Source organism: Panulirus ornatus, chromosome 10 (assembly GCF_036320965.1).
Source record: "Panulirus ornatus isolate Po-2019 chromosome 10, ASM3632096v1, whole genome shotgun sequence".
Taxonomy (NCBI): domain Eukaryota; kingdom Metazoa; phylum Arthropoda; class Malacostraca; order Decapoda; family Palinuridae; genus Panulirus; species Panulirus ornatus.
In genome coordinates this window covers 56,985,091-57,005,453 of record NC_092233.1, presented here as the reverse complement: position 1 = coordinate 57,005,453, position 20,363 = coordinate 56,985,091, and the positions used below count along the sequence as shown (strand labels likewise).

At 43.2% G+C, this 20,363-nt stretch overlaps 1 protein-coding gene across 1 annotated transcript in view; it reads left to right on the top strand.

Annotated features, from left to right (window-relative positions):
- Positions 1-20,363, top strand: part of LOC139750639 (uncharacterized) — a 43,116-nt gene that overhangs the window by 7,727 nt on the left and 15,026 nt on the right. Inside the window, exons 2-10 of the mRNA XM_071665314.1 lie at positions 11,665-11,841; positions 13,399-13,509; positions 14,453-14,581; positions 16,476-16,642; positions 16,775-16,895; positions 17,674-17,802; positions 18,081-18,212; positions 18,577-18,732; positions 19,241-19,468. Coding sequence (XP_071521415.1) covers positions 11,665-11,841; positions 13,399-13,509; positions 14,453-14,581; positions 16,476-16,642; positions 16,775-16,895; positions 17,674-17,802; positions 18,081-18,212; positions 18,577-18,732; positions 19,241-19,468 — 1,350 coding nt within the window. The remainder of the gene's footprint in view (positions 1-11,664; positions 11,842-13,398; positions 13,510-14,452; positions 14,582-16,475; positions 16,643-16,774; positions 16,896-17,673; positions 17,803-18,080; positions 18,213-18,576; positions 18,733-19,240; positions 19,469-20,363) is intronic.

The following is a 20,363-nucleotide window of genomic DNA, read 5'->3' as shown; positions in this document are numbered from 1 at the left end:
CCTCAATATCTGTAATATCCAACAGGAAAAGCGCTACAGAAATCTACTTGTTGGAGAGACTTGGAGTTGAAACCCATCCTTAACCTGTCGCATTAGTCCCACATTAGGAGAATAGCAAAGGGAGACAAGCTGTCCACTGCCAGTAATACACTAACACTCAAGTAAATGGATGAGAAAATATTCCGCTAGAAGTTCGCATCTTATTCTCGGCGAGACCTAAAATGTTTTTCAAATACAATCACCACAAACTCAAGCGAACGCAAACAAACTAATAAAAGGCGGTTCGGTGGAGAGCGACGAATGTGGAACCTGAATTAAGAGAGCTGAGTTACAGGGAAGTGCCAGGTGACTTAGATTTACCCACAGTGGAAGAGAGACTAGTAAAGAGGTGACCTGATTGCAACTTTTAAGTTTTGAAATAAGTTTAGTGACGCAGAGAGTGAACAGTTCTTCACAGAACAACCAAATGCATTAACATGAAAGGAAAGGAAAAACTTGTTAGAATGAATGTAAAGAAGTATTTTCATTGTTTAAAAGTAATGGATGAATGGAATGAACAAAGATATGAGATAAAGTCGATAGTACGTATATAAAATTTGTAAAGGTTGTATGAAAGAGAAAATTTAAGAGATGGGGTCCCATGATCACAGAACTCCCTCCTCTTACAATATAGATGAATGATTGCAGACACACACACACACACACACAAACAGTGGAATATCCTGCAGCCCAAACACCATGGAGATGGATTCAATAGGGAGGAAGTTTTGGAAGTCATCGTCCACGTATCGAGAATAGATATTAACAGGCCACCAAAAAGGACTTGACCCATACAAGAGGCTCATGGTCCAGAAAAAATTTCACCATACGCGCTACAGGAAAAATAAAACAGGGGACAAGCGATGAACTGCAGACCAGTGTCCACTAACGAGTATGGTTGCGTAAGATTCTGAAGAAGACTTTCTACAGAGGAACTATTACCCAGATAACACATTGGCTTTAGGGGAAGGAAGTCATGTGTCACAACCCTCTTACATTTCTACGAGAGAGTGAGCTCTGTCTTAGACAAAAGGAATGACTGGGTGGATTGTTTGTTTGTGGACGACCAGAAAGATTTGACACTGACTGCATAAGAGGCTAATGATTAGAAAGCTGGAGCACCAGGAAGGATTAAAGGAGAAACTATTCAAGTGGGCAAAAAATCATCTCCGTGGAAGTGAACAATGGACGCATGTCCGAGAAGCCTTTTCCAAGCGGGTCGAGGTGACAACAGAGTGTCGCAGGGTTCGGTTCTGGGTCCATTACTCTTCTTGTTCCGTGGAAATGACTTGCGGGGAAATATGGTCTCCTACCTGAACAAGTTTGCAGATTATACAAAGATCAAGTAAAATACGAGGAGGATTGCATGGGCCTAAACAGACTCCAAAGTTGGTGCGATACATGGTCAACGAAATTCAATCCGAGCTAATGTAAAGTAATGAGGATGAGACAAAGTGAAAGATAGACTCAGTATGGTTATCATCAAGCAAGAAATAAGCTTGCTTTAATGGCCTCAGGAAAAACAAAAACAAAAACCGGTTGAACCATGGACAAAAAGCAGAGGTCATCTTGGAGGAAGAGAGATAAATGCTTCCATTACGGCAATGATAACCTCTACTATGTGTTTGGCGAAGACACAGTCAGTCATCACCACATACGAGACAGCAATTTACTTAAGGAAACCCAGAGATGAATTTTGGTAAATAATTCCAGTCAGCTTCGTTGAGGTGCCTATATGATTGTGTAGTTACAGCACGAAGGATTAAAGGATGAAAAATTGATCCAGAATAATAGGAACTCTCGAGTAGGTGGGGTGGAAAATGATTTGATCGAGTTCATTGAGAATGGAGAATATGAGGGCTTCAAGCCCTTCCCCCAAAACCACCACCGTCCGTATGGAAGGAATTCAACCATTCCCTATGGTGAACGTTGAAATCCCCTAAATAGAGGATATTAAATTGCGGGTGAAAGGATGCCACAGCCCCATGGCAACAGTTTAGATAGTCAAAGGGAGATATGAAATTTGTAGAAACAGGAGAGAAATAGGCGAAACAGTGGAAAAATATGGTAGCTGGGAGACAGACCTTGAGCCACTAACATCAGAGTTTGGGGAATCAAGGTCCTCAAGACGTGCAACAGGTGTGTTGATGTTGGAATAGGAACAGACACACCACTAATGAACGGAAATCGCGTGTGGAGATTTACACTTCGATATGAAAAAGAAGCTCGTTAGAACATCATTAGAAAACTAGGTCTTAAGAGGACACGGTGAGAGGTACTAGACAAATAGTATTCAGCAGAAGAAAGGTTGCTAGAAAATCCACGAATGTTGGTAGAGTGAACAGTAAAAAGAGGAAGGTCTATCAGAGAGGGAAAGATCGTGGAAGGGGCCAGTACTCCTACTGCCTAAGCCCCCCCTCTCATCAGCAGTAGAATTAGGCGAGAACCCGGAAATTCTCAGCAACTCATGATGTCGGTAAGGGCCATAGGCTTCTCGGACTCTATCATGACTACAATCAAAATCAATCATGCTGAGAATAGATGGTAAGAACACTTACGTGAAGAAAATGACTGAGGGGTTTGAGTGAGCGTATGATGCTTGTAAGAAGGAGGTGGCAGGACTAGCCCGGTAGTCCCGTTTTGATGAGACAGAAAGAAAGTAAGACCAGCAACCCTAACATGGAGAGTGTAAGCTGGTTCTGGGCACCACTTTTGACGCACCTCAGTCCCAAGGCGGCTGTTTACCAGCTAAGCGACGGCACAGCGATGCCATCAGAGGAAAGTGCAAATGATGTTCTCTGCTTCTAAGGGTCGTCAGCTATTCGCAAGGATGACTAAATGTTGAGGAAGTAACGGAAAGGATTATTTTAATGTCCTTATGTCCTGTTAGAGGATATTGTTACGACGATTAATGTTTATATGAAAGTGACTTTCCCATTAAGAATATATTAGAGATGTGAAGTAGACTATATATATATATATACTTGTCACCTTTCAGAAGGTAGAAGTATTATTAAAGATACACTAATCTCTATATGGTTTAAAATGTTTCGTCTCCTAATATAAAGATATTTTCAATCATTCCAAGACACCATTGAAATCTACTGAACACATCATCCTAACAGAATATATCTTCATAAGTCTCCGCACTCTGGACTCCCTAATGTTAAAACATAAAAAAAACCCACATCCAGTTTAGGGCTGGCGATCAAAATAGATCGCTGATATCTAAAAGTCACCGAGAGGAAATTACGGGCGAGGGAGGGAGCGAGCAAGCAAGCAAGCAAGCCACCTCCTACACACCCTGGGCCACCTCCCACACACCCTCGTACCTGAATTCCCCCTTCATGAACGCTGGCGGTTATCTTGCTTGCCCAAAGGGGTAGGTGTGGACGCGAACTAAACATCCCAGACACTCGCCTGCCAGTGTTTAAACCCAGGCGTCAAGGGGGACTTCCCTTCGAACGGGTGAGCTGCTCAAGGGGGAAATACACAGCATCCGGGTCGCCCACATTCATCCAGTGACGTCACACATACACGCCTACCTCCCGGCGTGCCACACACACACACACACACACACACACACACACACACACACACACCTACCGTATGTTGCTACACACATTTCCATCTCTCCAGTGTTGCCACAAAGACTCTCACCTCCCCAGTGTGCCTCCCCAACACTTCTACCTCCCAGTGTTTCCACACGCATTCCCAGGAGGTGGCAATACTGTTCTTTTTTCTGTTGGGCGAGTTGGCGCTGAAAATGGATGAAGGCGAGTATATATATATATATATATACTCGAGTATATATATATATATATATATATATATATATATATATATATATATATATATATATATATATATATGTGTGTGTGTGTGTGTGTGTGTGTGTGGATGCGTCTTTCTTCGTCTGTTTCCTGGCGCTACCTTGCTAACATGGGAAACGACGATCAACTATTGAATAATAATAATAATAATGATAATAATAATGATGATAATAATAATACAAAGGAATATACAGCATTACAAAAGAATTCAGACAACAAACCACTGGGTCCCTTCGAGGGTGTTCGTGTTAGTGGCAGACAGCAGAAATTCACACATTGACGAGGCAGAAAGCAGAAGACATACAGATAATTCAAAGAGAATAAAATCTAAGTTGTCAACGTGACTAAGGAGGCGCAAATTATGTTAGTCGTGGACTTGAAGCGAAGCATTTATCGTCTATATATATAAACGTACCTGTACTACTGCTTTCAACCACTCTGTTTGGCAAATCATTCCATATGTTAACAAATATTGTTCAAGAAAAATTTACTTCGCCTCATTCGAAGTAAAACATTTGCCTACGAGAGCGTATCCATTCCTTCTTGTAAAATCAGGTGAATCAGATCTTAAAGTGGTTCATTAGATCAAGAATACCAAATCCTTTAAAGAAAGGTTTCAGTAGTACGTGTGTTAGATCACCTCTTAGCCTTCTCTTCTCTAATCTAAACAGATTCGGTAGCTCGATGCTGTATTGTCTCCAATCCGTCATCTTTTTTTTTTTTCTAACTGAACAGAAACCAATGAATACTAAAGGGTTAGGATGATTCCTCTAGAATTCGATTCGAAAACCCTACCAATGAATCGAAGAATGTTGTTCGCTCTGTTCACTGCTTCTATACACTGCTTACTTGATCATGTCTAGCCAACTGTGAGGTTGGACCATCAGTCACAACTCTTTGTTTACAGTCGGTCAACCAAATTCCACATCTTCCTAAATACAATCCCATTAGTACAATGTGACTTGATATTTGCTGGTAACCTTTGATGCTGAACCTTATCTAAAGCTTTCTAATAATTATAACAATGATATTAATAATAATGATAATAATAATAATAATAATAATAATAATAATAATAATAATAATAATAATGACAACTACTACTATTATCTAAAGCATTCTAATAATTATAACAATGATAATAATAATAATAATAGTAATAATAATAACGACAATAATAATAATAATAATAATAACAATAATAATGATAATAATGACAACTACTACTATTACAACAATTTGGTCCTACAGGTTTGATGATAGTAATAACTTGGTTCTACAGGCTGTTTATAGTAATAAAGTTGGTTCTATAGGTTGTTAATAGCGATAACTTGGTTCAATGGGTTGTTAAGAGTGATAACTTGGTTCTATGGGTTGTTAAGAGTAATAACTTGGTTCTATGGGTTGTTAATAGCGATAACTTGGTTCTATGGGTTGTTAAGAGTAATAACTTGGTTCTATAGGTTGTTAAGAGTAATAACTTGGTTCAATGGGTTGTTAAGAGTAATAACTTAGTTCTATGGGTTGTTGAGAGTAATAACTTGGTTCTATGGGTTGTTAAGAGTAATAACTTGGTTCTATGGGTTGTTGATAATAATAAAACTTAGCTCTACGGGTTAATTATAGTATACTTTTGTTTACAGGTCGTTAATGATAATAAATGGTTCAGTGAGTGAACCGCAGCGAGAGGCTGAAAATACAGTGAGAAAATATCTGCAGAATAAACACAAGAGCGTTGTGGGATGGGAGGCGGGGAGGAGAAGGGGGTGGATGCAAGACAGATGTTGAGCAGATGAAAGTAGAAAGTTCGGTATAAACCACAAGAGCGAATGCCTTACAGGGATGTAGTAAGTTCAGTATAAAACCACAAGCATGAAGCCTTTATTAGCCACTGGACAAGATAACCTCTCTCTCCCTGAGCAAGATAAAGTATCCCTAAACAAGATAACGTATCCCATTAGAATGACGGCTGAACTCACTTGAGTACAAATCATAGTGAAGCGGGTTAAACATCGTTCAAAAGTATTTAAGCTCTCGCATTCAAGGAGTCAAGTCGTCGTACTCAAGGAGTTAAGCTATCGTACTCAAGGAGTCAAGTTGTCGTACTCGATAGACTGAATGTCATGGTACTCCAAGAGTTACTGAAGTGGCGTTCGCCAGGCTGTCCCCGAATAAACACTTCACCTCCACAAAGCAGATGAAGAATTTCATACCATCCTTGGCTTGTATATACAACCCACATCTTGCTTAGGCTTGACCTCCGTGTTCAGTTCCTCTCCGTTATTTGATGTCCGGTCACTCAACTTCATGATCAGATGCATAATATGAACGAGTCAGGAACCCACCCAGAGTAGGTCGCCCTGACGTATATAATATACACGTCTCTCAGGCAGACTTGGTAAACAGAGATTACCACTAAACTTGGAAATGTCTCTTAACATGTAACAAGACTACGAGACTCGTATTTTACAATCTTCTCGCAGTTTCATAAGGTCATGAATCGATTTAAAGAGTACGGCCTAATTTGTGGGAGATTCCTCAAAAACTTTTCGTCTGCTGGGGAACCAAACCAATATTCGTGTTCCGATATCAACAAAATGAAAACCAGGCAAACAAGTGATACTGCAAGAACGAACACATATGAATCATCAACAAGATCTGACTGATTTCAGTTGTGGAATAAAGGTCGCCTAGAATCAGCTACGTTTTCCACTGAAACAGTTTTTAATGGGTCGGGTGGACTAGAGCGTACCAATGATAGCCATAAATGTAAGACTAGGATAAGGTTACTTATATCGCGCCTCGCCCCTAACGGACAGACTAACCCATTAAGACCCTTGTGATAATATTTCCTCATAAGATACACCAAGTGGCACGAATGATATAAGGGGGAAAAATGGTGGCGTAATGTTCCTATGTACATTCATTCTCAACTTACAGACTGAGCGGGAGTTAAATATAAAACACGTTAACGCTTTCCCTAGACGTTTTTCCTGGGGTCGTTTAAAACTACGCTTGACAAAACGCGTTAAATATAGTAACACAACAAAGAAATTCGAGTGAGCCAAATATTGGACGTCACCACGATCCCAGGAGTGGGAGCCAAGCCAAGGAAGGCTCCGGGATGGGGATTTCTCTCTCTCTCTCTCTCTCTGATTTAACTTTAAAACACCGACAATGTCGAGCTTATTAGCTCTGCAGTAATATATTATCATCATTATTCAACATTATCATCATTATCATCATTTATCCCTGGGGATAGGGGAGAAAGAATACTTCCCACGTATTCCCTGCGTGTCGTATAGAAGGCGATTAAAACGGCCTGGGGCGTGGGGGGGCTGGAAACCCTCCCCTCCTTGTGTCCTAATTTCTTTGAAGTTGGAACTGAAGCCGGAGCCAAGCTCGAAGTGCTTATCCTCCTCGTAGACTCAAGCTGAATGTTTGTGTATTAGTAACCGAGATGAGAAGAAGGGAGCAATACGCAGTACACCTTTCTCTCCTTCTTAATTACAGACACATCGTGATTATAATAGACACATTTAGACACCTTAGCCTAAGCCCCCGAGTTCCGGTAAGGCTCAGTCGTCTGTTCTTGACGCTGCCTCACTCTCGTGGACAATGGCGAACAAGTATGAAGAAAATGGGGATAGGGGAGAAAGAAAACTTCCCACGTATTCCCTGCGTGTCGTAGAAGGCGACTAAAAGGGGAGGGGAGCGGGTGGCTGGAAATCCTCCCCTCTCTTGTTTTTTTTCTTAATTTTCCAAAAGAAGGAACAGAGAAGGGGGCCAGGTGAGGATATTCCCTCTAAGGCCCAGTTCTCTGTTCTTAACGCTACCTTGCTAACGCGGGAAATGGCAAATAGTATGAAAAAAAAAATGAATGATCATTATGATTAACATTATTGATATTACTATTATTATCATTATTACTAAACTTATTGTAATTATATTACTATTATTATTATTAGTATCATTATTATTATCATTATTATTATCATTATCATTATTATTATCATTACTATTATTATTGTAGGGGTAAAGTTAGGGGTCAGTGTGAGGGATAAGGAAGGAGCAGCACTACTGGTGATAGACGGGTTGTGGCAATCTGTGCAAGCAAATGAGCTCCAGATGAATGTTGGTTCGAAATGAAAGTGTACCAAGAGAGAGGTGTGAATGATTATATTATTAGTGTTGACGTACCTGGCCACGAGAAAAAAATGATGAACGGGGGAGCGTTTTGGGAGCAGCTGAGTGAATGTGTCAGAAGTTATGAAGCGAGAAATCAGTATTCATGATGAGTAAACATGAATATCATGAGTCCTGTGGCAGTTGATGGTATAACTTGAGGGGACATGGGTCATTCAATGTTATGTTTTGTTGAACATAGAACCCCTAAAAAGATCGCGATGGCTCAAATGTACGTCTTAAAACTGTGTTCAACATCGGGTCTTGCTCAAGACTAACGTACTCCAAATAACGTCCTTGTTTACAGTTGTTGTCTCGGCGGGTGTAAATATCTGGCATAACTCAGCCTTCCCCCCCACACCCAACCCCCTCCACAAACACCCCCCTCCATCCACCACACTTCCTCATCCCCCACACTCTCCCCAGTTCCTCCCCCACCATCAACCCAAGGTCTCTGTGTGACCTTCTTCGTTACTGACCTCCGTTTGGAGACCGATTTGTGCTCGTCTCGTATCGCCAGCTATCGCCGGCCATCGTAAGCTATCTTCGGGCCATCGCAAGCTATCGTCAGGGACCTTTAGCTATCGCCAGGTGTCTCAAGCTATCATCAAGGTATACTGCAAGCTATCGTCAGGTATGGCAGACAGTCATCGGGTATTGCAAGCTATCGTCATCTATCGCAAGTTTATCACCACGTATCTCAAGCAGTCGTTAGGTAGTACCTCACAACAGCATTCTATCGTCAGGTATCGCAAGCTGTCGTCAGGTATGGAGAGTTATAGTCAGATATCGCAAGTTATCGTCAGGTATCGCAAGCTGTCGTCAGGTATGGAGAGTTATAGTCAGATATCGCAAGTTATCGTCAGGTATCGCAAGCTGTCGTCAGTTATGGAGAGTTATGGTCAGATATCGCAAGTTATCGTCAGGTATCGCAAGCAGTCGTCAGGTATTTTGGACAGCTTCACGTGGGTCGCGGGAGCAAGAGTGGGCGTTAGTGGCGTGGGTTTTTAATAGCGTGGGCGCGTATGGGGGTGGGCATGGGTGGCAATGATGATGTGTGCGTTGGCGGCGTGGGCTTTAGTCGCGTGGGCGTTGATGGGTGTGGGCGTTGATGATGTGTGCGTTAATGGCGTAGGCGTTGGTGTACCGTGGGCGTTGATAATGATGGGATAAGTGTTTTTGGCGTTTACCAATGTAAGGACGTGATTGTGCGCGTGCGTGGCGTGGTAGCTGCAGGCGTGAACTCTGGTAGTGTTGGCGTGGGTGGCATGTATAGGGGTAGTGGTTGGCATGGGCTTTGGCAGTGTTGGCGCGGGTGGCGTGTGGTGGTTGGCGCGGGCCTGGAAGAGTATCCACACGGTGTGTCAGTCAGAACGAGGGCCAATATCCTCCACCACTTGACAGCTTCAGACAAACCATCGCCAGGTGTGTCCTCCACCACTTGACAGCTTCAGACACACTATAGCATAGGTGTCTTTGTATCTCTATAATTATCAAAAAAAAAAAAGATGATAAACAGAAAAAGAAAATGATATTCGCTAGCACGGAGGATCTTAATGTGTGTGTGTGTGTGTGTGTGTGTGTGTGTGTGTGTGTGTGTGTCTATCTACAGGTACTGAACGAGAAGGGAGTTCTATACTGCCCCATCTCTTGAGCATTCTCAACAATCATGCATGATTTTGAACTCTTGTATGCTGTCCGCATTTACTTGTTCATGAAGTTGACTGTATTAATCCGCCTGTCTTATATCACCAACATACTTTTCTGCATCCTGTAATACACGTTTTCCTGTTATAAATTTCATGTAATGGCCTAGTACTAGGTGTCCCATTCGTAAGTCTAGAGACTGTAAACCACCGACTACGTCACTGAGCTGGTTATAAAAAACAACTTGATGGTTGTTACGGGATCACTCAGCACTCTCTACAAAGCTTCTTCAGGTTTGGTCCCTCCGCTTACAACGACGAATCCTCTTTGTTGACGTCTCTTCCCTCAGTCTTTCCATGTTCCAGGAATAATTCCAGCACATCTTCAATGGCCCCTTGCAACTTGGATATGGTCATTTCTCACGTCATCAACTCCACCTTACGACCACTCTGCGTCCTCAGGTCATCTTCTTCCTTGCTCGTCCACCTTCTTCCGATCCTATGCATCTGAGGTCTAAGACTTACATTGATCCTTCACTATTGTGAATACTCTATCATCAGGCATGGCCATCTTTGCCTTCATGGAGCCTGTCCACTCATTTCAGCCAGTCTAATTGCTTCCACTCCTCTTCTTCACCAGATTTATCAACTTTCAACGTGTTTCAACATTTACTCAATCTCTCCAGGTATCTCTGGCCACAGGTTACTCTCCTAAGTTCGTTCACTAAACACCTTTTTTTTTTTTTCCACATGTTTGTTATTTACTCTTCCCCTGAACCCACCACTAACCTTCACACCTGATTTCACCACGATGTTATCAGACATTACACATATGGACTCTCTCAACACGTCTACATCCATAACCTCTCCTTTGCACGCCTATGAATAAAATCAATATTATCCATTAAAGACTAGAAATTCTTAAATCCACTAACAGTCATTCAACCCTCATAGTGTACTTCCACTCTGATCCACAACAACCTTGATCCCCATTCCAATCACCTTAAACACAGTATTGATTTCCATTCCTTGCACTTTAAGACAGTCTAGATCTCCACTGCTTGCAATTCAACATTGCTCTCCAGTTCACTTCACACCACCAGCAAGGGTTGCAACAGGGTTTGGAGCAAGGCTTGACGTGCATGATCATGGACGTATTGTTACAGCATCCACCACTCCGTCAGTCGCAGTCTTTGTATTCAAACTCCTCTTTACATCCCTCATCTTCCCCAGTCACGGTCTTCAAGTGGTTAACGGTAGTCGTATTATAGTCCTATAAATGCGATTGCGTTCGACAGGGAGATGTAAAACGGAGAGCAGTTGTTTTCAGTGACACTAGTGGCGGAATCATTGACGTATTTCCCATCCATCACATTCGTCTAACATGGCATCATATACAAGGGTGAAGAAACCCAGCAATACCAGCTTTGTGTCCTGTAGGACGATACAGGTGAGGGACTGGAAGGTGAAGACGAACCCTCGGAAGTTTACAGCATCAACACTACTACACTCACTGAGTAAGTTTGTACACCCTGGGAATGGGGACGTTTCCCAGAGCATCCTAAGTTTTGATGGCTTGGTCGATAACTGTTACGAATGACTGGGTGAGCGGCGAGAATGATCTAGGATGCGATAGACAGAATCTAATAAGCTGACGAGCCAGCATATGGCAGAGAAAGTTTATCATGCTGTCTGGGATACTGCTGAGGGTTTGTGGAACTTGTTTTTTAGCGTCTGTTTGAACCTAATCCTTAAAATGATCAGAGAGCAGGCTGTAGATCGGGTTGATGTAACTTGTGCAATTACCCATCATCTGTAGATGTGTCTGTAGACGTAGGTGTGGTGTATGAACGTGTGTCACCCAATCACTTAGGGGGTCAACGCTTTCAGGATGGACACCACACCATCTCTCACGCCTACAAGGACGGTAGTTTAACTTGAACGTCTTCTTCTTCTTACAGGAGACGTCTGAGGTGGTGGACATGATCCGCAAAGGGGACAAGCTAGGAGTCATGGTGTACCTGAGGTATGGCGGCGATCCAAACGCCCGAAACCACATGGGATGGACGCTCCTGCACCTGGCGTGCGTCGAGGGCCAGACCGACATCGTCGAGGTCCTGCTTGATGCTGGGGCGTCGGTAAGTCTGTGTGATTTTGATTCGTGTGTGACGAGGAGTGTACACACACACACACACACACACACACACACACACCAGCCTAATCCTGGAGAGGATAAACACATAGGTTGGGTGTGGGCCAACTGCCGCGCACAGGATTCGACCCAGGCGGGCCCGCGCGTGAATCAGCGCTTATCCATTACACCACCAAAGCCTATGTTTGTGTCATGACCTATTTTTAAACACTTAACTGTACTGTATGGGAAGGGAGCTTTTACACTCGTGGAACCCCATCTTTTGAACATTTTCACCATCCCACAGCTCTTATCAAATCTATGTATCCTGTCTGCATTAACCATGTCTCCAACTCGTATTACTCCACTTTAATGCTATGAGATTCAGTCTTAACATCTCTTTTTTTTTTCCACAAGTTTTCATGTTATGTCTTCTGATTGCTCTCTCTTTACAGCTCTCTAAGAACAGCTCATTGATCTGTTTCACAAACTTGAAAGGAGGTCGCCCCTTCTCACTCTTCTCTCTTCCAAAGTGGGCAAATTTAAAGTCTGCAGTCTGTTCCTGCAACTCAACTCTCTTCAATCTCGTACCATCTTTTTGGTCCTCTTCTGGACTTTCTCTATCAGCTCTTTCTGTGTGTGTGTGTGTGTGTGTGTGTGTGTGTGTGTGTGTGTGTGTGTGTGTGTTTCTCGAGGGTGTAGTGAAGATGTGAGCAATGGTGGAGGCTGCCTATGTTGTGAACATGAGTAATGGCACCTTTAAAGGCACATTCCTTTCCCTTCCGAATGCTGGCCTTCCTAAATTTCATTATCATTTTTATTGTTATTATCATTATCATCATCATCATTATCATTATCATTCTTATCATTATTGCTGTAATTATCATAATCGTTATTATCATTATCATTTTCATTCATACTTGTCTGCTGTTTCTCGCATTAGCGAAGTAGCGCCATGAACAGACAAAGAAAGGCTGTATTCGTTCGCTCCGTTCTCTATAGCTGTCATGCATTTGCACCCAAACCACAGCCGCCTTTTCCACAACCAGGCCCCACAGAGCTTTCCATGGTGTTCCCCAGCTTTTCCACATGCCATGGTTCAGCCCATTAACGGCATCCCGTGAACGCCTTTCACCCTCCTGCATGCTCAAACCCTGGCTACTCAATATATCTCTTCGCTCCATCCTTCTGTCTCTAGTTTGGTTACCCTCTTCCTTCTGACACAAATCCTCTTTGTTAATACCTCTCCTCACGCATACTTCCCATATGTCAAAACCATTTAGAACCTCCTCTTCAGCTCTTCCAACCACACTCTTCGTATTACCACACATCTCTTACCCTTTCATTACATACTCGATCAAACCACCTCACACCTCAAGCATCCCATTTCCAAAACAAATTCAATCTATGCAGTAACTAATAAAGTATTTTCCTCTCCTCATGGGTTTCAGGCTAAGATTTCGTGCCTCTTGAAGAATATTTGATCAAGAAATTGTGACATATTTTGTTATAGATGAATCTGACGCTTGGTTATAGATATTTACGTGTTTCTGTTGTGTTGTAGGTTAATTCATGTACCACAGACATGAGCACTCCCTTACACCGTGCCTGTACACAAGGTTACAAGACTGTGGTGGAACTGCTGCTCAAGAAGAATGCTTACATCAACGCTCAGGTAAGGTGCTGCTCAGGAAGAGTGCCTACATCAACGCTCAGGTAAGGTGCTGCTCAAGAAGAATGCCTACATCAATGCTCAGGTAAGGTGCTGCTCAAGAAGAATGCCTACATCAACGCTCAGGTAAGGTGCTGCTCAAGAAGAAAGCCTACATCAATGCTCAGGTAAGGTGCTGCCAAAGAATGATGCTTACATTAACAGCAGTGTAATTCGTCTGCAGGTACTTCGTGGCTCAAGATGAAAGCCTATCTGAATGCACAAAACTGTTACTGTTCACACTAAGAACGTATGTACTAATGTCAAGTCGTGTCGTGTCTTCAGACAGAATCCTACAACCTCTGCTCAGGTAAGTGATGGCATCAGTGCTCAGTACCAGGAAAAGAGCTCAGGTAAGAGGATCACGTATAAGGCAAATTCCATTGTCTTTCCCAAATAAGTGTTTACGTCAGCAGACTACACAAGGAAGTGGGTGTTCAAGACAAAGTGTTCCATCCCATGTGTTCAGGCAAGTTACTGCTCGTTTACATGTCCTGTTTACATGGTATGGCGTATGTTAGTGAACATGTAATGGATTATATTGACCTAAGGAAGGATAAGCAATTCATTTATCATAATTATCATAATATTGCCCCATAACCCCTGATCCCATGCTCTATCCTCCAGTGGATCCCTTCTTTCATCTCTCGAAGAACCGTTTTCACTGCCTGTGTCAACAGTGCCTTAAGAAAAAAAATCAAACGTTGTGATCAGGTCACTCCTCACTCTACTCTCTTCCACGGTCGGCCAATCTACAAGTCTCCAGCCTTTACCCCATAGCTTAGGTGTGTGTGTGTGTGTGTGTGTGTGTGTGTGTGTGTGTGTGTGTGTGTGTATACAAGCAGGGTCTTCTCCTACAGCTGGTATAGCCTGACTGACACATGTCCCTCCTCCCTCCCTCCCTCAGGATAAGGCGGGCAACACGCCACTCCACGAGGCAGCGAGAGGCCTCCATACCGCCATAGTCAAGATGCTGATCGACAAGAAAGCGGACAGGACCAAAGCCAACCGCAAGAACCAGCTGTTCCTCCAACTAGTGAGTCATCATCATGTACGCCCATGTGTGCGCTATGTACGCCCATGTGTGCGCTATGTATGCCCATGTGTGCGCTATGTATGCCCATAGTGCGTTATGAATGCCTATAGTGCGGTATGTAGGCCCATGTGTGCGCTATGGAATGCCCACAGTGCGTTATGAATGCTTATAGTGCGCTATGCATGCCCATGTGTGCGCTTCCATGTACATACATACACTCGCTACTTCTTGTTATGTAGAAACTCTGCTCTTGTGCGTATAGCCACAGGAGAATAATTCTAATGTGTTATATAATTCCTTAAGTACATCTATGCTGCTTACCAACATGATGTTAGATGCATCTTTGTTACTGGCAGTGTCTATTACCCTCTACAACCTCCGCCATTGGCAATGTCTATTACCCTCTACAGCCTTCGTTACTGGCAATGTCTATTACCCTCTACAGCCTTCGTTACTGGCAATGTCTATTACCCTCTACAGCCTTCTTTACTGGCAATGTCTGTTACCCTCTACAGCCCTCGTTACTAACAATGTCTATTACCCTCTACAGCCTTCTTTACTGGCAATGTCTATTACCCTCTACAACCTCCGTCATTGGCAATGTCTATTACCCTCTACAACCTTCGTTACTAGCAATATCTATTCCACTCTACACCCTTCGTGACTGACAATATATATAATCCTCTATAGCCTTTTTTCTTATGATGGAGACTCCAGTCACAGGCAGAAATTCATTTTAAGGCAGAGCTTCAATTGAAATATAGAAAAGTTAATAAAATGGGGAAGAAAAGCCAAGGGAAAATAGTTACAAATTAGAGTGAGAAAAAAACTCTTATAATGCGCCAAAGTCATACTTACTGGGAAAGACATGAGAGGGTAGAGTTCCAAAGCTGTGATGGGTACAGATATCAAAACGGCCCACTCCTAAGTTGCTATCGGCCACACTGTTATTATGTGACGCAACAACTTACCTCGTGTTGCGTGGTGTAGCTAATGGTAGGGGTACACAAGCAGCCAGCTCTCTGCAACAAAAACCAAAGTCATATTTATACATCCACAGCGATATCACATCTGCCACGCAGATGAACACACACACACATGGCATGAATGCAGACGAAACAAATGAGATTGTGTTTACGATTATCAAAGTCATTAAAAAGAAGTCTGGATTTCACTGATAGAAAAAACTGGACCTTCATTAGGATAGAAAATATGTAATCAATATGCTATAGATATACCCTTGATAATTTGGAAGCATCATAAATTTCGTAAGATTAAAGCTTGCACTTACGAGCGTAGATCTTAACTAGACAAAGAAAACAAGAATTTTTCAGGATCAAGACGAACGAACCATTTGGTATTTCCCGAACAGGCGCGAAATTCAAGAAAAAATCAGCGGCAGTTCAGGAAACTTGACTCATGAGACCTAGTCTGGCGCAGCCTTCAGACCTTCGTTCACTTGCTCAAACAGTTTGATAAGGAGACATTTCTTATGAAAGGCTTAAGTTCGCTAATGAAGATCGTACGAACCGAGATATTATCTTAATGTACTCTTTCTCATTCATTAATTGCCATTTGGATGGTGTGGGATGGGAACTCGTACGTTGGATATAGAAACGTAGATGATGTTCATAACACTGGTGTTAGGTTATATCTTATAGCGCTATTTTCTCATTAACAAGGGAATGCACGTCTGTTTCCTACATGAGAGAGAGAGAGAGAGAGAGAGAGAGAGAGAGAGAGAGAGAGAGAGAGAGAGAGAGAGAGAGAGAGAGAGAGAGAGAGTCGGTCCTCCCATATCCTAAATTTACATTAGATGTCGTCCCATCTTGGACCAACTCCTGTCAAACGCTGTGGCAATGTGGTAGTGAAGCTATGTGCATCTGTGGTGCAGGTCGGGCAGCAGCTGATGCCGGCGGTGGAGTCGGGCGACGCCGAGGTGATCATGCAGTGGCTGGACTGGGGAGTCAGCCCAGACACCAAGGGTAACCTCCACTGGTCCATCCTCCACCACGCTAGCGCCAGGGGACAACTGAACATCGTGTCACTTCTAATCGAGAGGTAAGACCTTACCATGAAAGCGTATAAGTTAAGGAATTCCTACCAAAATATATAGATTATATGTATACATATATTTTCTAAATAGAAGTGTCTTGAGTTGCTAACAGTTACACGAGTCTGGTGTGTCGACAGAGGAGGTGATGTCAACGTAGAGGACAGCAACAAGACAACGCCTCTCCACACAGCTTGTTTCCACGGCCACCTGCGCATCGCCTCCCTCCTTATCGACTCCAACGCCAATATCAACGCTACGGTCAGTCCCTGCTGGTATTGCCTAGCCACACCTCCCTCGCATCTCAGTCATATATCTAAACTATCTCTGGGCTCGGTGATGTCTTAAAGTATTTCTGCTGATGGATTGGATGTCGCCAAAACCGCTTTAGATGAACGTTTGAAAAAGCGAGAAGTTTTGGAAGAAATAGGATAGTAAAACTGGTACCAATGGACATTTTGCTCACTCATTCTTCCATCTGTATAATCGGCGTCATAATCATACACAACTAAATTATCTATAGCCTCAGTCTCTGGAATTATTCATCTCTTTATGTTTCGACCGTGTCGAGTCCTGGATGAGCCAAACATATACGCTTGGCAGCCTACATACACTCGAAACTAAATTATCTTCCCATGTCCCGGTACTCAAAAAAAAAAAAAAAAATCCCTCATATATTTTTCTATTTTTCATTTTTCACTACTAACACCTTCACCATAAGCTACCATGAGAGTCCCATTCCTCCATCATCCTTCACTATAAGCTACCATGAGAGTCCCATTCCTCTATCATCCTTCGCCTTAAGCTACCATGAGAGTACTATTCCTTTATCATCCTTCCCCATAAGCTACCATGAGAGTCCCATTACTCTATCATCCCTCCCTATAAGCTACCATGAGAGTCCTATTCCTCTATCATCCTTCACCATAAGCTACCATGAGTGCACCATTCCTCTATCATCCTTCATCATTAAGCTACCATGAGAGCATCTCATGGACGGGGTGTATATAATGTCCTAACCCTGGAGGTGCACCTACAGGACCAGCGTGGCAATACCCCTCTGCACTCAGCCATCGAAGGAAGCCACCCGAACGTCATCAACCTGCTATTGGAGCGAGGCTGTGATACTACGATCGCCAACAAGGAAGGCCAGATCTTCACACACCTGGTCAGGCTTACACCAGTTTTTGCTCGTAGTGTGACTTTGTGCCTCTTACAATCGTAATTCTCATAACGCTGTCTCAGTTTCCAGCCGCTATATTGTTTCTATAAAAATGTCTTCAGAGGGAAAGGTGTGTCTGCAAGAGTAGACTTATGTATTTCCAAAAATGTTCTCATCCTTTGAGATATATTTCACTCACAGTTCGAAAAAAACGATCACTCTTAGACTTTTCATAGTACATAAGGAAGCGTTTGTCCAGCCAAGACGATAGTCCTCTTCCACAGGTGAACGAGTTCCTGGTGACGGCAGTACACGCCAACAATATTAGCCAAGTGACCAGCCTCCTCAAGGGGCGAGCCGATCCGAACACCCGCGATGCATACGGCTGCCCCGTGCTGTGTCACGCAGCTTTCAAGGTAAGGAGAGCGAGTGAGGGTGCCTGGCGCTTTCTTCTGGGGTTACGTTGAGAACTGTTTATTCTTTTTTTACCGTTTTACAACAGGAACTGTTCAGGCGTGCCATATATATAACTATATAATTCCATCTATCTGAATGATTATTTCATTCGTGAAAAGAATCACACAGACTTCAGCGCTGGTCAACAATCTTTCATGTCTTGAAAACACTGAAACTTAAACATTGATTAAAGATCATACTCTAATGGTGTCTTACTGCAGGCAGTCTTCACGTCAAAGGTAAACAGTTCCACTAGAGAATTCTTCCTTTCCAATGCGCCAGGGACTTAACTTCCTCCCTCTACTAAGTTCATCCCTCCTACAGGGTGATATGTTAGTAGCTGAGTCGCTGCTCGAAGCAGGCGCCGACCCCGATCTGAGTGACGAGGCGGGAAAGACGCCCCTCCATCACGCCGCCTACTGGGGTCACCTGTTCGTCCTCAAGGCTCTGTTGGACAAGGACGCTACGGTCAACATTTCGGTAAGTGGATCCTTCCATAATCACTGCTCTTGCATCTTATCTCACTGTAGATCCTCCCCCAATCACTGTTCTTGCATCTTGTCTCTGTAGATCCTTCCTTGATCACTGCTCTTGTATCCTACCTCACTGTAGATCCTCCCCCAATCACTGTTCTTGCATCTTGTCTCTGTAGATCCTTCCTTGATCACTGCTCTTGTATCTTGTCTCACTGTAGATCCTCCCCCAATCACTATTCTTGCATCTTGTCTCTGTAGATCTTTCCTTGATCACTGCTCTTGTATCTTGTCTCACTGAGGATCCTTCCCCTGGTTACTGCTCTTGCATCTGGTCTTATTGTGGATCCTCTCCCCATTCAGTTATCTTAGTTATTCTTTATATATTTCATCTTATTTCGTTTATTCATTAATGAATTTATTTTTCAAAAGACCAGGCGACTGCAGAGAGACCTATTAGCTACTATGGTCTTCAGTCAGTCTACGTGCTTACTAACCCTCTGCCCTGCTTTAAGGATAAGAACGGGTCAACACCGTTGCATGAGGCCGCGCGTGAAGGCGTTGAGGACGTCATAACTGTTTTAACAGGCCGTGGAGCCAAGATTAATGCCACGGACGACGAGGGCAACACGCCCCTCCACGCTGCCGGGAAGTGGGGTCAGGTCACTGCCGTCCAGCTCCTCATAGAGAAAGGGGCTTTTGATAACATCAAGAATAAGAATGGTCTTCTCTACTCCGATCTGGTGAGAGTCAATGTCGCATTGCTGTAGCAACGTACTCTCTCATAAGTCTTGATTCATTTATCCATATTTTGTTGTACGAACATTGATCGCTCAAAATCTTATTCACTCCATCCTTCCACCTCCAATTTGGTCTCCCACTTCTCCTGGTTCCTTCCACCTCTGACACATACATCCTTTTTATCAACATTTCTTCACTCATTGCCTCCATATGTCCAAACCATTTCAAAACACCCTCTTCTGCTCTCTTAACCATACTCTTTTCATTTCCACACATCTCTCTTACCCGTTCATTACTAAAACGATCAAAACACCTCACACCACATATTGCCCTCAAACATTTCCTTCCCAACACGTCTACCCTCCTCCGTGCAACCCTATCTATCGCCCATGCCTCGCAACCATATGCTATTGTTAGAACTACTATTCCCTCAAACATACCCATTTTTGCTCCTTGAGTTAACAACGTTCTCTTTTTCCACACATTCGTCATCACTCCCAGAATCTTCGCTCCCTCCTACACCCTATGACTCACTTCCGCTTCCATGGTTCCATTCGCTGCCAAGGCCACTCCTAGATATCTAAAGCACTTCCTCCAATTTTTCTCCATTCAAATTTACATCCGAACTAATTTGTCCCTAAACCCTGCTGAGCCTAATAACCTTGCTTTTATTCACATTTCCTTTCAACTTTCTCCTTTCACACACTTCCAAACTCAGTCACCAGCTTCTGCAGTTTCTCACTCGAGTCAGCTACCAATGCTGTATCATCGGCGAACAAAATGACACTTCCCAGGCCCTCTCATCCCCCACAGACTACATACTCGCCCCTCTCTCCAAAACTCTTGCATTTACCTCCCTTATCATCTCATCCATAAATAAATCAAACAACCATGGTG